The 14,706-nt window shown below is 60.9% G+C and overlaps 1 protein-coding gene across 3 annotated transcripts in view; it reads right to left on the minus strand.

Annotated features, from left to right (window-relative positions):
- DOCK1 (dedicator of cytokinesis 1) overlaps positions 1-14,706 on the minus strand; it is a 270,057-nt gene that overhangs the window by 180,594 nt on the left and 74,757 nt on the right. For all 3 annotated transcript variants that reach the window (XM_055119527.1, XM_055119526.1, XM_055119525.1), the window contains exon 23: positions 10,737-10,845. In XM_055119527.1, coding sequence (XP_054975502.1) covers positions 10,737-10,845 — 109 coding nt within the window. The remainder of the gene's footprint in view (positions 1-10,736; positions 10,846-14,706) is intronic.

Below are 14,706 nucleotides of genomic sequence, written 5' to 3' on the forward strand. Positions count from 1 at the left end.
CCGCGGTCTGTGGGGAGGACGGACGCACAGGCCTGTCCAGCCCCCGTGCTGAACCCCTTGTGGGCCACACGCGGAGACCTTCAGTGTGGGGGGCGTTCGCACAGAAGCTTCCAGAACCCACAGGTAAAGTCCCGTGGGAAAGGCAGAGCAGGAGCCAGCAGGCGCTGCCCTTAATTCTCTTTCCTTCCCCAAGGCCGCCCCAGGGAGCTGGGCTTTCCCGCCTTCCCCCCCCACCCCACCCCGACAGTCACCTCGAAAACAGCCTCGTGGGGGCGAGTCTCGGCTTCCCGCTGAGGCCTCAGTCCTCAAGAAAGTGCTCGGGCTGGGGGCTCACAGGCGTCCCCGTCTGCCCAGACCCCGCCCAGCATGAGGGGGCTCCTCTGAAGGTGCCAGGGGCCGGGAGCCCAGCCCGTGCCCCCAGGCCCCTCCAGGCGCTGCGCGGGGGAGGGGCACCTTCCGCCTGGTTCCTCCGCCAGGTTCCCGGCCCGCAGCCAGGAGCCGGGAGCGACACCCTGCGATTACAGACCCATTTGCTGCTGCAAGTCCAGTTCGGCCCCTCGCTTTCCAGTCAGAATAAAATGTATCAAATCCATCACTGCTTCCCGAGAAAGTTATTCCTTCGGATCTAACTTCAAACCTAGTTAACTTCCCATAATGGGAGTTCACGTCCCGGCCGCGCGTCCCTTTGAACTCGGCAAAGCTTTCATCTCGGCGGCGGACGGATGGTCCAGCTGGAAATGCAGCCGGCCTGGGCAGTGGGCACCCCCGCAAGCGCCAGGCCCCGGGGCCTCGGGCACAGCAGATGTGACCCCGATGCAGAGGGGTCCCCGCTACTGACAGGGAGGAAAGCCACCCAAGACGAGAGGAACAGGGACGCCAGCGCCGGCAAGGGTGAGTGTCCACTAAACAAGGATTTCCACCACGGGGAAACCGAGCAGTTAGTAGTAGCACGTCAGAGGGAGGGCTCGTGTCCCACGACCCTGGCCACGGCTCACGAGACCCCCGAGCCCCCGCAGAGTGCAGCAGGCGAGGACAGCCCCTAGCCCAACGTCGGAGAGGCACCAGGTGAAAAAGGGTGGTGAAGGGCAGGAAATGCTAAAGGTCTTCTAATTGCTGAAATAGCTCATGCTAAAAAAATTAATTTCATACTCTTCCTAAGCAAACTTAATTGTCATGCATCTCAGGAGAACGCCAACTTAATCCAAACTGTAAAACCAAACAAAAAAAAATGCACTTTCTCCCTGGCATGGGCTCAGGATTGTAACTGTCTCTCTGGCTAAAAATATTACTACTGATGATGATTAATAGACACTATTTTAGGGTAAAGTTCAGGCTACATTATTCAGCATAATTATTTTAATTAAATCCATTAGCATATCTTTATATGAGATCACAAGAGCTATGGGTGGTACAAAATAAGTTTTTCTTGAATAATGTATGAAGCAATTATTAATTTACATATTTCTCAAGAAAATGCATATTAAAATGATTTCATTTTGGAGGATTTAGGCGAAAAATCACATAGTCCCCAAATTCTCCTTTCAGACTTGGGGTTCCACCTTTGGGACTGTGGGGACCTGAGCCGGCGGGCTCAGAGAGCCAGCGCACGGGAGACAGGGAACGGGCACGACGGGCCACGGCCGAGCGCCGCCACCACCCCAGCGAAGGCACGGTCTTTCCCTTCTCGGCGTCGGCCGGCATGTGCCCCCGCGCCTCCGGGGCCCCAGGGCCCGGGGAACCCCACAGCACGGCTCTCCTGCTCCCCAGCCTGCTCCCCGGAGGCGGATTCTCCTCTTCGAGTCACGCTCCCAGCCTGAGTCCTTGCCCAGAGACGGGCCCTGAGCCCCGCCAGGCGCGGCCGGAATGTGGCTCGGGAACGTGGCTGGTGACGTGGCCTCGAGAGCTGGGCCCTGGGCTCCATCCTCCCGGACGAGGAGCACCCAAGGCTCTGCCGGCCGGGCGCTGGGGACGGGAGCAGCGGGAGGGGAGCTGCAGGAAGGCAGGGTCACGGGCGAGCAGACACTGGCCCCTCGGAGCACTCGGCCCGCCCGGGAGCCCTGATTCTGTCCGCGGTGCTGTGTGAGAAATCGGGCACTGAAGGGCGACGGGGACAGCCGAGGGTGAGCGGAGCAGCACCCAGCACCCAGCACCCAGCACTCCTGCAGAGCGGGCTCCAGAGCAGTACCCAACACCCAGCACTCCTGCAGAGCGGGCTCCAGAGCAGTGCCCTGAACACCCCCGGGTGCTACGAGAAGAGCTGGGGGCAGGGGGGAGCCCGGACGAAGCTGCTGCCCACACCAACTTGGCCACGCGCCCCCAGGTCCATCTCAGGCCAGGACGGGACGAAGCCTCAAAGCCAGCAGAGTGGGGACACCTTTGCTGCCTCCGAATGGCCCCACCCCGCCCTGCCCCGCCCCTGGACGGGGCCCTTCTGTGCTGGGTGCTGAGAAGCACCCACCGGGGGCAGTGCCAGCAGCGTCCCCCTACAGCGTGGCCACAGCCCGGCCCAGACGGTCTGAGGCGGCCAGAGCTGAGTCGGCAGCTCAGGGTCCCTGTCCCCGCGAGGCCGCAGCACGCAACGCCCCACACGTCACACGGGCCTTTGATGGCGCAAACTCATGAGAGTCCCCCGGTGCAGCCCCCCAGAGCTGCCCGCGCCGGCGTCCACTCCCCAGGACCAAGAGAACAGCCAAGTGTGCGTCAGACTGGCCCAGAGCGGGGCATGTTTGTGACCCATCCCTGGGGGGCATGACTCCAGCAGGGAGCGGGTGAAGCTGCGAGCAGCCAGGGCCCGACCCAGGCTCCAGCGCCGAGCAGGACCGTTCTGGGGAGCAGACACCCCTCTGCGCGGGAGGCACCCGCGTGGCCCCAGGGGTGAGCAGAGGCAGAGGGTGCCCAGGTGAAGATCCTGGGTGCAGACCCAGGAGCTGGTGGCCCCATACCTCTGCTCTGAGGTGTGGGCTCAGTTCTGCCTCTCCCAAGGCTCCCAGACCGCCCCCCCACCCCATGATGCAGGTGCCACAGGGTGGGGACAGAGAAGGGTCACAGGGGCCTGCGGAGAAGGGGGAGATGCCCAGGGTGGGGCTGGGCAGGAGGCCTGAGACGGGGAGCCGCAGGGGGCTGGCAGGAGGGGGCGGGGTGGCCGGGAGGAGGCAGGAGTGGTGAGACTCTGTCTGGGGTCTTCCCCCGACCTCGGGGCCTGTGGGTGCTCTCCCCGGGACCACCGGCCACATCCTCGGCCCTGACCTCCTCCCAGTCAAGGCCCCTCCATGCCCCGGAACCACAGCGGGGGCCCCTAAACCCTACACCTACAGGTGTGGCCCGAAGAGCAGAAGGAAAAAATGCAAGACCCCCAAAGGCAGAATATCTCTGCAGCTGGGTGCTCACTCCCTGCCCCCTCCTGCCCGCGGGGGCGGGTGCTGCGGGCGCGGGGCTGTTGGGCACCCAGGAAGCATCTGCCCCGCAGGGACTCTGTCCCGGCAGAGACAGCCCGAGCTCGGAACCCAGACACGAGGGCCCCGAGTGGGGAGACGCCACCCCCAACGCACACGGCCTTCAGAGCCTCTCGCCAGATGTTGGAAGACCCAGGAGCCCCGCGGCCCCCACCCCCCACCCAAGGCGGGCTCCGACAAACCAGCAGCGTCCGCCTCGATGTCCGCACCCAGCAGTGCCAGGGAGAGATTCACTGCACCCGAACGCCCGCGTCACGTCAAGACACACGAGCTGAGTGGAGAGAAGCGTGGGGACGAGGCTGGCACGCGGGCGCTAAGCTACCAGCCTCCAACAACACCCAACGAGGGCCATCGCAGGCGCGGGAGGCGGCCGCCCGCCGCGGGCCGGGCAATCTCTGCTTTTCTCTACACGGCAGCCCCGACTCTCAAAATTGACTGCAGGGAAGAGAAAATGTCACCGAAATGACAGTCAACAAGGCAGTAATAAACGGAAAGGACAAAATGCCACCTTCCGGCTGAGCAAAGCCGGTCTCTGAAAAGCACGTGACCGACACGGAAAGCGGGGCCACGGGGCACGGGGGTGAGGGGAGCCGGGGGCGGCCGGCTGGCGGCCTGGCTGCACGTTATCAACCAGAGGGAAATCTGAAGTGAGTTTTTCCACTGCGCTTGGGCTAGACGCCGGGGGAGAGGACGCCTTCCCGCTCCTCACTCTGCATTCGCGACGGATGGCTGGGAGCGAAGAGCGAAAATCTCTGAAATTAAATATGAAAGCAACCACAAGAAAATAATTACATTTATTGGAAAATGAAACGGCATGATGATCAGAGAAAATTAAATAATTCAGCCCCGGATGTCGGGAGGTCTCGAGTTTTGACGAACACATCAGTGAGTAAAGCCACGGCGGCATCCCCAGAGCGAGGCGAGCTTTGCCGGTTTCCCCAACATCTGTACTCGGGGCCAAAGGAATCGTCCATCTCTTTAATGACCAATTAATCGCTGCACATTTCAGCCCTGGGCTTCCAGGGTCGTTCTTGCGCTGCTCCTTATCTTTCTCAGGGAAGCTCACGACCCCACCGGGCTGCCCGGGACGGCGGCCAGGGCCATGGGACACTGCCCCCCGCCCCCCCACGGGCTCCCCGCTGCCAACCGGCCTGTCCCCTGGCTGCGTTCTGTCGGAGAAGCTGTGGGGAAGACGTTTGCCTCGCTCAGGGCTGAGCCAGGCTCGATCCCCGGAACCCCACATGGGCCCCCGCCCCCACCAGGAGCGATTCCTGAACACAGAGCCAGGACTCAGCCCTGAGCACCCCCAAACCCAAATGAAGAGAGCCATGGGCACCCCCACCCTTCACCCCACCCCATCCTCTCCACCCCTGCGTCTCCCCAGCACAGCAGCCTGGCCTCTCAGCACCGCAAGCTCCGAGCAGGGACCCACCAGGGGTTCCTGGGACCTGTGAGGACTTTCCGCTGGGCAGAGCAATGACCCCACCCTGCTTGCCCTCCACCCAGATGTGGCCACACACCTTCACCTGACGGGGCTTTCTAGAACCTTCTGGAGTCCACCATGCATGCCTCCTGCCCCCTCCCCTCTCGCCAGCCCAGCCGAGGGAACCGCCCCTCGGCCCGTGAGGCATCTCCTGACGTAAGAAAGGCTGGCTTCTGCTTTCCCCTCTGCCCTCTCTCCCTTTCCTCTCTTATGGCTTCTGGGCCCCACCCCACAGTGCTCGGTGCCAGCTCTGTGCTCAGGAGTCGCTCCTGGTGGTGTTCAGGGCAGCCACGCGGTGCTGTGGGAGCCCAGGTCAGCTGCGGGCACTGGCCCTCGCCCCCGGGCGCTCCCGCCCCCAGGAGTCTCTGCTCCTCTCGGGGAAGCTAGAAACGTTGGCCACGCCAAGGATGCATGCTGGGGCAGAAGCATCCACGGGTTACACACGCATCTCACCTGTGGCCGACCCCAGCTCAATCCCTGGCACTGGATGGTCGACCGAGCACCACCGGGTATGACCGCAGGTCCCCAAACAACAGCGGGTGATGGGAACCAACAACACACAAGTGGCTCACGGGGTCCTGGGCCCATGGGGTCCTGGACTCAGGGGGTCCTGGGCACATGGGGTCCTGGACTCAGGGGGTCCTGGGCTCATGGGGTCCTGGACTCAGGGGGTCCTGGGCTCACGGTTCCTGGTTTCCCTTCCCAACGACAGCACAGAAGCAATGAAGGAAGAAGGGACGAATGCACGGCCGCAGCGGTAGCGACTGAAGGAACTTTAATGGATGTGACCAACGGAAGCCCACGATGCGCGGAGGAGCAGGACGGCCGCAGGGGTGCAGAACAGACTACACCGGCAGTTTCCCACAGAAGGATTCAGACACGCCACGACGAAGGCTGGGGCTCAGCCTCCCCCGCAGGAGCCCCAGGGCTGACCCGAGGCAACAGGGTCCCCTGACCCCGAAACAAAGATGAGACTAGTGGACGGGGTGGAACCAGAGCGGAGGGAAGTAGAGTCTTCCTGCCCGAACGCACAGACCGTCACTGGCAGCCCCTTGGGAGGGTCAGCGCCGGGGGCTGCCTGCCGGGCCCAGAGGCCACAGGACGCCCGCGCCAAGGAGAGAGAAGCGCCTTGCTCCGACTCGAGCCTTCGAGGAGCTTCTGCGAGATCTCAAGTACCACTCAGCCGGCTCTGCCTTTCCTTCTTGTACCACAGGCTTGGGGAGGCGGAGAAACGGCCTCAGGAAAGCAGGAAACGGAACTCACTCATCAGCTCCCAGCCAGCGCTTTCTAGGAGCACACAGGGAAATGCTTCATAATCACATCCATTAGCGGGAATCCCAATGACTCCACTCGGCTGCATTACCCACCAACGGGGCGCGCCCCACGAGCAGGGTGGACGCGGCTCTGTGCCCCCAGGCCTCTGGGGCCGAGCCCTGCTTGGTCAGATCAAGGCAGGTGGGGGTGGGGGGAGCACAGAAACTCGAGCAGGAGGAAGGCGAGGGTCTCTGGCTCTCTGCTCGTGCAGCAGGCCGCAATGGAACAGAATCGCCCACACCCAGAGCCAGACGTAAGGAAGGACCGATCGCGACCCCATAGTCAGTCATGAGGACGAACCGTCCTTCAGAGACCGCCCGCCCGTCCTCGGCAACGTGAGCGGCCAGCGGCTGACACACCTCGGACGGAAGGAACGCGAACAGAAGCTTTTTCACTCCCAAACTCGGTGCTCGTGTTGGGTCCGAATTTCAGATCCCCGGTTACGGAGAAACAAGTAGCTCACACGATAATGCCACAGCAAAGGAACGTTGCTGCTGGCTCGAGCTAGGGTCCGACACAGCCGAGTCGCGACAAGGACCCGGACTCCAAGTCACAAGCAGTTCATAGAGGTTTCATTGCCAGGAAACGGAACCCGCTTCGGTTCCAGGAATGAGCCTGAGGCCTCCCTGATTTTTCTCATTTCTGCTGCCTGTCACGGCGTCAGTTCTGCCCCGACACTCGATCTGCAGGTGCTGACCGGGAACATTACAAAGAAAGATTTAGGGCACGCGGAGAGCAGCGCCCTCACTGAACACCCCGACGTGGGCGGGGGCCTCCGGGGAGACGAGCCCGACTCGGGAGGCCCTGGGACACACTCGGAGCTGACGGGCAGACAGGGAGGTTGCAGGCTGGCACCAGCCCCGCGCACAACAGCCCAGAGACTGTCAAGCAACAAAGGGGTCACTTCAAAAGTGTTTTTCACGACTGGGTGGCAAGGCCCAAAGCAAACCAGAAAAAAAAAAATCACTGGGAGAGCGGAGAGTGGGGACTGCGCCCGGAGTCTTGGACTACGGGGGTCTCTGCAGGGTGCCAGCCTGCCAGCCCGAGTCTCCCTCAGAGCCCCCCCAGACGAGGGGCCCCACGCCCACCAGGAGAGAGCCCCAGGTCGTGGCGAAGAGACCCTAAGACATAAGCCACTCAAACTCAGTGGGGCCGGGGCCAGGCTCAAAAGCCCCCTCCGCCACCCAGTCCCCCAGGAGGGATTCCTGAGCACAGTCGCTGGCCCCCAAACAAACAAAACCAAAATTTAAAACCTCTCAAGGCAGTATGAACCTTTTCCCAAAGTCCAAATGTCAACGCTTTTCTTTTTGTTGTTGTTATATTACTGCTTTCAAAGCAAACGGAGCACCCAGCCCCTGGCAGCCCAGGAAACCTGGGTACCAGCCGCTTCAGGGCCCTAAGATGCCAGGGGGCAGAGGCGGGAGACATCGGGCAGGGCCAGCTGCAGGCGTGGCTCTGTGCAGGGATGCTCAGTGCCAATGCCGTGACCTGCCGCAGCTCAGCTGCCTGGCACGAGGGGATGGGCACACCAGCCACTCAGCAAGTGACTCAGCCCAGGTCAAAGGAGGGGGCAGGGAAGGAAGGGTCCAGACTAAAGTCTGACCTGCAGGGAAGCAGCAGGGCAGGAAGCAAAGGGCATGGTAGGGGGGAAGGGGTTCGGGAGCCTCCGGAACCTGGGTGTGTGCCGGGGTTGTGGGGGAGTGTAAGGTGTTTCCCTCTGACGCCTAGGGGATAAGGGCGTTTCCAGGTTCCTGGGTACCATTTCAAAAAAGTGCAATCGACCAGGGAGAGGTGAGCAGTGCTGGAACTCTGCATCCTCCAGGCCAGGAGGGTGGGACACGGGCTGGTCACTGTCTCCAAAGGGAAACACTGTCACTGACCTCAGGGCCTGTGCAACTGTTGCATTTTTTTGTGTGTGGTTCTCTAACATGAGCAACTGTTGCATTTTCTGTGACACAGTTGCATTTCAGCAACACTATGCAACTGTTACAATTCTCCAGCACGCTGCAACATTGTCTTACTGTTGCTAAGCTTTGGGCAATCCCCATGGGTAGAGACCTTTCAGGACATGAGCATAGCCACCTGAGGTTTGGGGTTACCTCCTGCCCAGGGAGCCCCGCGAGGCGGAGAGAAGAGGCCGGGGGCTCTGGGGTCACAGGTCAGAGATCCCAGCACCTAGGCCTGGGCCAGCCCTCTGTGGCCGCCACTGTGATGGGCCTGAGGGACTGTGGAAGCCTCTGCTGACTCGGGGCCACAGGCCAGAGAGCAGGGACAGAGCAGAGACACTCAAGGGGCCCCCACAGGTCGGGATTGGTGCCACTTTCTGCATTACTTCTGGGACAGGAGTCGTGGACGCTTCACTGGCAGAGTGTCAGCATAAAGGGCTGGACGTCAGAACAGCCCCACCCGCGGCCAGTTCTACGGTGGGCCAGCAGGGACCAGCCCCGACCACCAGCCCAGCTGAAGCGGGTCCCAGAGACAACGCCTGGAACCGCCTCCATGCCCAGGTTCACACCCGTCACCTGCAGCCCCGACACAGCAGTGCCCGCCCCTGCCAGAGGGCACTGCCCCGAGGGCACAGCCACGGTGATCTGCACAGGTCAGACGTGGGAGAGACGCCGTGACACCCTCCCAGGATGTTGACAGTCTCACTCCAGCCTGACCCAAGTGGGCTGTGGACGCACCCGCTGGCGAGGGGCTGGTGCCCACTTCCTCTTCACCCGGGCGTTCCTCTGGCTTAGCCGGTGGCAGGCTGTGTCCACCCCGACTTCTGCTCTGAGCTGTGTCCAGTCCTGTCACGTGGCTCATTTGAAAGCAGGGCTGGAGGGACTGCGGGGAGGGGGGTTGGCAATCGAGCAGCCAAGGCCAGCAGTGAGCGGGGTCTCCTCTCCACGGGACCAGCCTCCTTAAAGAGACGCCCCATGCGAGCATCCAGAGGAAGGAGGAAGAGCCCACAAATGCACAGGCTGTGGGGATGGCCTGTTTCTGGTGCCAGCTCTGAAACAGGCGTGTGAGGGGGAGACGGAGGTGGACGGGGCCCCGCTCAGGGAGCAGCTAGTTTCCAGGACTTAATCCTCCTGCACAGCCCCAGCAGGCTCAGGACATGTCTGCTAGCGGCAGACCCCCACACCGGGTCACCCGGCCCAGAACACACCCGGGCCTGCTAAGCAAGCCCCCCGGGATGCCTGCAGGGAGAGCTGGGGACCCGCAGTGGGGGACGCGCACAGGGCCCTATCACGCGCCGCGGGCTCCGGCCTGACACGGCACGCTGCTCGTTCCCGCTCGAGTCACACAGCTCGAGGGCTCCAAGTCAGACCTGAGTGCTGGGCTCGGGACTCCCCCGGTTTCCATCTGCTCTTAAATGCCAGGAGCCTCTTCCCCTGATTCGCCGAGGGACATTGAGGGACGGGCTCGGAACAGGTCACTGAGTGTAGCCGGGGGCACTACGGGACCTGAGTGACACTGGTCTCCAAAATCATCACCAAGGTCGCGAAGGGCAGCACAGACCGTCTGGTCCCCACAGCAGCCAGGAAAGCACCACGCCTGAGGCTCAGGGATCCCGGAGCCACACAAACATCACACCTGGTGCTCAGGGATCCTGAAGCCATGGAAACATCACGCCTGATGCTCAAGAATCCCAGAACCACGGAGGCATCACACCTGACGCTCAAGGATCCCGGCAGCCACGGCTCGGGTTGGGGGAGGGGCGAGAGGTCATCACTCCTGTTCCTGTGGCGCTTCCACGCGGGCTGTTCCACTCTCTGTTCCCGCCCAATCCCAGGCAGCACAGGAACCCTACAGAGACCATCTGCAGCCCAGCCCGAGAGAGCACAGGAAGCGTGAGCAGGGCGGGACAGGGAGTGGCCACCACCGCAGAGGCCCCTCCGGAAGTGGGGAGGCACCCGGGGCCACCTGCAGACCCCTGGGGAGCACGCCCTGAGGCACGGAAAGCCCTCCGGAGAAACGGCACCTGCTCCCCTGGCTGCAGGGGAGGGAACGGGCCCCCCAGCCTCACGCACGGGGTAAAGGGGAACAACCCGAGCCTCGGCCCCCTGGGGTCTGACCGGTGCTTGGGCACCCACAAGTACCCAGTGCTGCCCCCAGTCAGCTGCGGAGAGACCCTCCTGATGGGGTCCCTGGTATCTGCTACTCCCCGCCCCCCCCATGCCCGGCTGCTGCAGCAGAGCCTTGAAAGGAGGAAGGAGAATGGGCTTCCTGCCAGTCTGGGGACCGGCGGGCGGGGCCTAGTGTGGGCGGTGCCTCAGGTGGGCAGTGCCTCGGGTGGGCGGTGCCTCGGGTGGGTGGTGCCTCGAGTGGGTGGGCCAGGGTGGGTGTGGCCTAGAGTGGGCGGTGCCCAGAGTGGGCGGGGTCCAGATGGGCAGGGCCCGGGTGCGTGGGCGGGGCCGTGAGTGGGCGGGGTCTTATGGGCAGGGCCTGCGTTGGGGCCCCCTCGGCAGTGAAACTGTGGCCCCCCGGGTCCGTCCTACCTTCACCCGCAGGGTCTGGTCCGAGGCGCTGCTCATCATGGTGTTGATGGAGCGGAACAGCTGCAGCAGGGACTCCACGAAGTCGGCCTCCCCTTTGTTCTCGTACAGTCTGCGAACGACAGCGCACTCGGTTGCTGCGGCCAGGGCAGCGAGAGGGTCGTGGGGGTCGTGGGGGGTCGTGGGGGGGGTGGGGGGGCGGGCGGGGGGGCAGTCAGAGCAGCCCGGACCGCTCAGCCCGGGAAGCCTCACAGCCGGGGAGCAGCCGACTAGCAATCAAGCCATCCGTAGTGGCATATTTCATAAATATTTTAATATTTATAAATATGAAAATACATTATACAAATATATAAATAAAAGATCTTCTAAGGCTGGAAAATAAATAAAAAAGAGAGGGAAGGGGGAGGAAAGGGAAAGAAAGGAGAGAGGAGGACGATACTGAGCTTTAATTTCCCATCATCCTATAACACTATTAATATTTTGGTGTTTTTCCTGGGAGTGTTTTATAAACCCATAATCTCACATAATTGGCAATCACAAAGATACTTAATTGCCTAAATTTAACACAATCTTATAACCATTCGGAAATGGCATTATAATGGTAAACTCAAAATGACTTTATTTCACAGAAATGACACCACACAAATTCACGCATCACAGAATTGGTGGTAAGAGAAAACTTTCAAAAGGTGGAACATAATATATGAACAATAAAGAAGCTGTGCATCGGTTACATGTATGCAAATAAATTTTGCTAATTGCACATAAATTTCAGGTATAAATTATTTATTAGCAGCTACTTCAAGTTGCTGTCTTACTAAGAAGCCATGCATTTGCATATGAAAATGTTGCATCTTAGATGTTTTATTAATAGAGACTAGTTTTCTGCCTCATTAAAAGCACACCATACCTGAAAACTGTGTACAATGAAAAAAATTTATAAACTAAGCGATAATTAATTACCCTAGAGGTAGTCTTACAGTTAAATGAGTTCTGCTATAAAACAACAAATTCTGCCTAAAATAGGCACGTGACGCTGGAGAGGCCGGTGGGTGAAGGGGGACCTGGCCGGGCCAGCCGAGGGGAAACGGAGGAGCCACGTCTGCACCTGACAGGACTCGGCTTCTCTGTGCTCCCTCTCGCCCCCACGGCGACTCCCGACTCCACGGAGGCCTCGTGTCTACAGGGCTAAGAGCGGAATGAAGCCGCTCTGGAGAGCAAGTACAGCTCCAGCCAGAGGAGGGAGGAAGCGCTCAAGACTGCCAGGAGGGCGGCCTCGGGGAAAACACTCGGCCGAAACCCCAGAGGACGAAGAAGCAGAGCAGAGAGGCCGACGGCGGCCGTGAGCGGCTGGACTCGGGAAGGCCGCTGGAGCTGGTGGCCTGCCAGCCCACGGGAAGGGGAAGGCGGCAGCGTGCTCACCGGGAGCTGGTGTGAGGGTGAGCGGCACGGTCACCCCAGAATCACCAACGCAGCACAAAACCATAAAAGGCCACAGCGGCGGCTGCACTGGTGGTCACGGAACCCACCAGCTGGCCGGGAGGGACAAATAAACAGCATTTTACTTTACAGCAGGAGAGTGAGAATGTAGAGAGAAATGAGGAAAACAGAGGGATGGGGAAGAAGGAAAGGACAGAAGATGGTAGCAGAGAAATGCACCGAAAGAAGCAAATAAAGTTCTAAGGTTAAAGACTGTGACCTCAAGGGGGCGCTTTCTCACATGGGCGGAACAGACAGCGCAGAAGGCGGGATCAGTGAAAAGGAAGACGAGAAGAGAGAGATAAGGAAGACACGCAGGCAGAAACCAGGTAGAAGAGCGTGAACGAGTGGCTGGGACGGCAGAGACCCCACACACGGAGAAGGGAGGTTCCGGAAGGAAGGAAGTTCAGTGGGAAAACGGTCTTAGACTCAACCCTGGATGTGGAATTTCCAAGGTGAGTTATAAACAGCAATCCGAGACTCGAGAAACTCCTAAGATGCAGCATGAGCAAAGCATTCCTCTCTCCCGGACTGACAGTGACGCCGCACAGCCCACGGGGAAGAGGGAACAGAGAGGCAGCAGGGCACCAACACGCCCGCCCGGGGCTGGGCTTCCTTCCCAGGAGCTGCCTCACCGCCCACGGCCACAGCTGGATCCCCACGGACGCCCCGGTATCGAGCAGCCTCTGCAGACCGTCTGGCTGTCTGACCAGCCGGGACCCCGGCCACAGAACCGGGGTGAGCTCCACACACACAACTAAAGAGTGTGACCCCCCGTAGCACCTCTGCTGAGGATGTGGGAGCCCCAGCACAGATGCCGCCCCAGCAAAACAGCAGCTAAACGTGTCCCCCACCGGGCACCTCATCCAAGAGTGTGGCCCCCACCGGCCGGAACCACGGCAACAACGGGCCGGAGGGAAAACAGCATGAGAGGAAAATGCGCAGAGAACGGGGAGAATTCAGACCAGAAGGGGAACCATGACCCAAGCAGGCGAGGGAGGAAACGCAGGGACCAGCTCTATTTCTTACTTTATTACCTAGCGACCAGCAAGCTAGAGCGGAAGCAGGATCTCCAGACGCTCAGAAATGAAAACACAGCTGACGTGCCGACGACGCACCGCTCAAGCGACTAGTGAAACACAGCAAGGCAACGTGCAGACACTCACCAAAAGGAAACGGGCACTTCTCACACGGATTAAGGAGAGACGGTGCGGTGAACCTGGACTAAGCCCTGAGCACCGCCAGGCGTGATCTCTGAGCACAGAACCTGGACTAAGCCCTGAGCACTGCCAGAAGCGATCTCTGAGCACAGAACCTGGGCTAAGCCCTGAGCACCACCAGGCATGATCCCTGAGCACAGAACCTGGAGTAAGCCCTGAGCACCGCCAGGCATGATCCCTGAGCACAGAACCTGGAGTAAGCCCTGAGCACCGCCAGGCATGATCCCTGAGCACAGAACCTGGACTAAGCCCTGAGCACTTCGAGAAGTGAACTCTGAGCACAGAACCTGGACTAAGCCCTGAGCACCACCAGGCGTGATCCCTGAACACAGAACCTGGACTAAGCCCTGAGCACTTCGAGAAGTGAACTCTGAGCACAGAACCTGGACTAAGCCCTGAGCACCACCAGGCGTGATCCCTGAACACAGAACCTGGACTAAGCCCTGAGCACCGCCAGGCATGATCTCTGAGCACAGAACCTGGAGTAAGCCCTGAGCACCGCCAGAAGTGATCCCTGAGCACAGAACTTGGAGTAAGCCCTGAGCACCGCCAGGCATGATCCCTGAGCACAGAACCTGGACTAAGCCCTGAGCACTGCCAGAACTGATCCCTGAGCACAGAACCTGGAGTAAGCCCTGAGCACTGTGAGAAGTGAACTCTGAGCACAGAACCTGGAGTAAGCCCTGAGCACTGCCAGGAGTGAGCCCTGAGCACAGAGCCTAGAGCACAGCCTGAGCACCATGAGGTGTGGCCCCAAATAATGAAAGCCAGAGTCTGTTGCTTGAGCCCCCTTGAATAGGGCGACGGGGCTGGAGCAACGGCCTGAGACCACCAGATGAACAACCCCATGACAACCCCGGGTTGCACTCCGAGGCCTAGGAACTCCCTCCCGGGCCTGCGGTCTGGGCTCTCCCCACGGCCTAGGAAGTGACGCCAGCGACGGCCCGTAACCAGCGTCTCCTGACCAGTGGCTGCAGGCTCCCCAGGAGACACCGGGAATGTCCTGACTCAAGGGCGAAAGCAGGGCCGTCCACTGTTCGGCTTCTGCTTCCTGAGCCCGCCCAGACACCGAGCAGGGCAGCGCGGCAGGCGCTCCCCTCCCCTCACCCCTGTCTCTGGGCTGCGTGTCTAGGCTGCTGCTCGCTTCAAAAGGAACCTCCACAGCGGAACAGCAGAGCAGGCGCCCGGGGGACGGGGCTCGGCGCCCTGCAGAGCTGCCCTGCTCGGGGAGGGGCACTCACGGGCACTCGAGGGCACTGGCCGTGCACTGCGGG

The sequence above is a fragment of the Sorex araneus genome, chromosome 11 (assembly GCF_027595985.1).
Source record: "Sorex araneus isolate mSorAra2 chromosome 11, mSorAra2.pri, whole genome shotgun sequence".
In the NCBI taxonomy this organism is placed as follows: domain Eukaryota; kingdom Metazoa; phylum Chordata; class Mammalia; order Eulipotyphla; family Soricidae; genus Sorex; species Sorex araneus.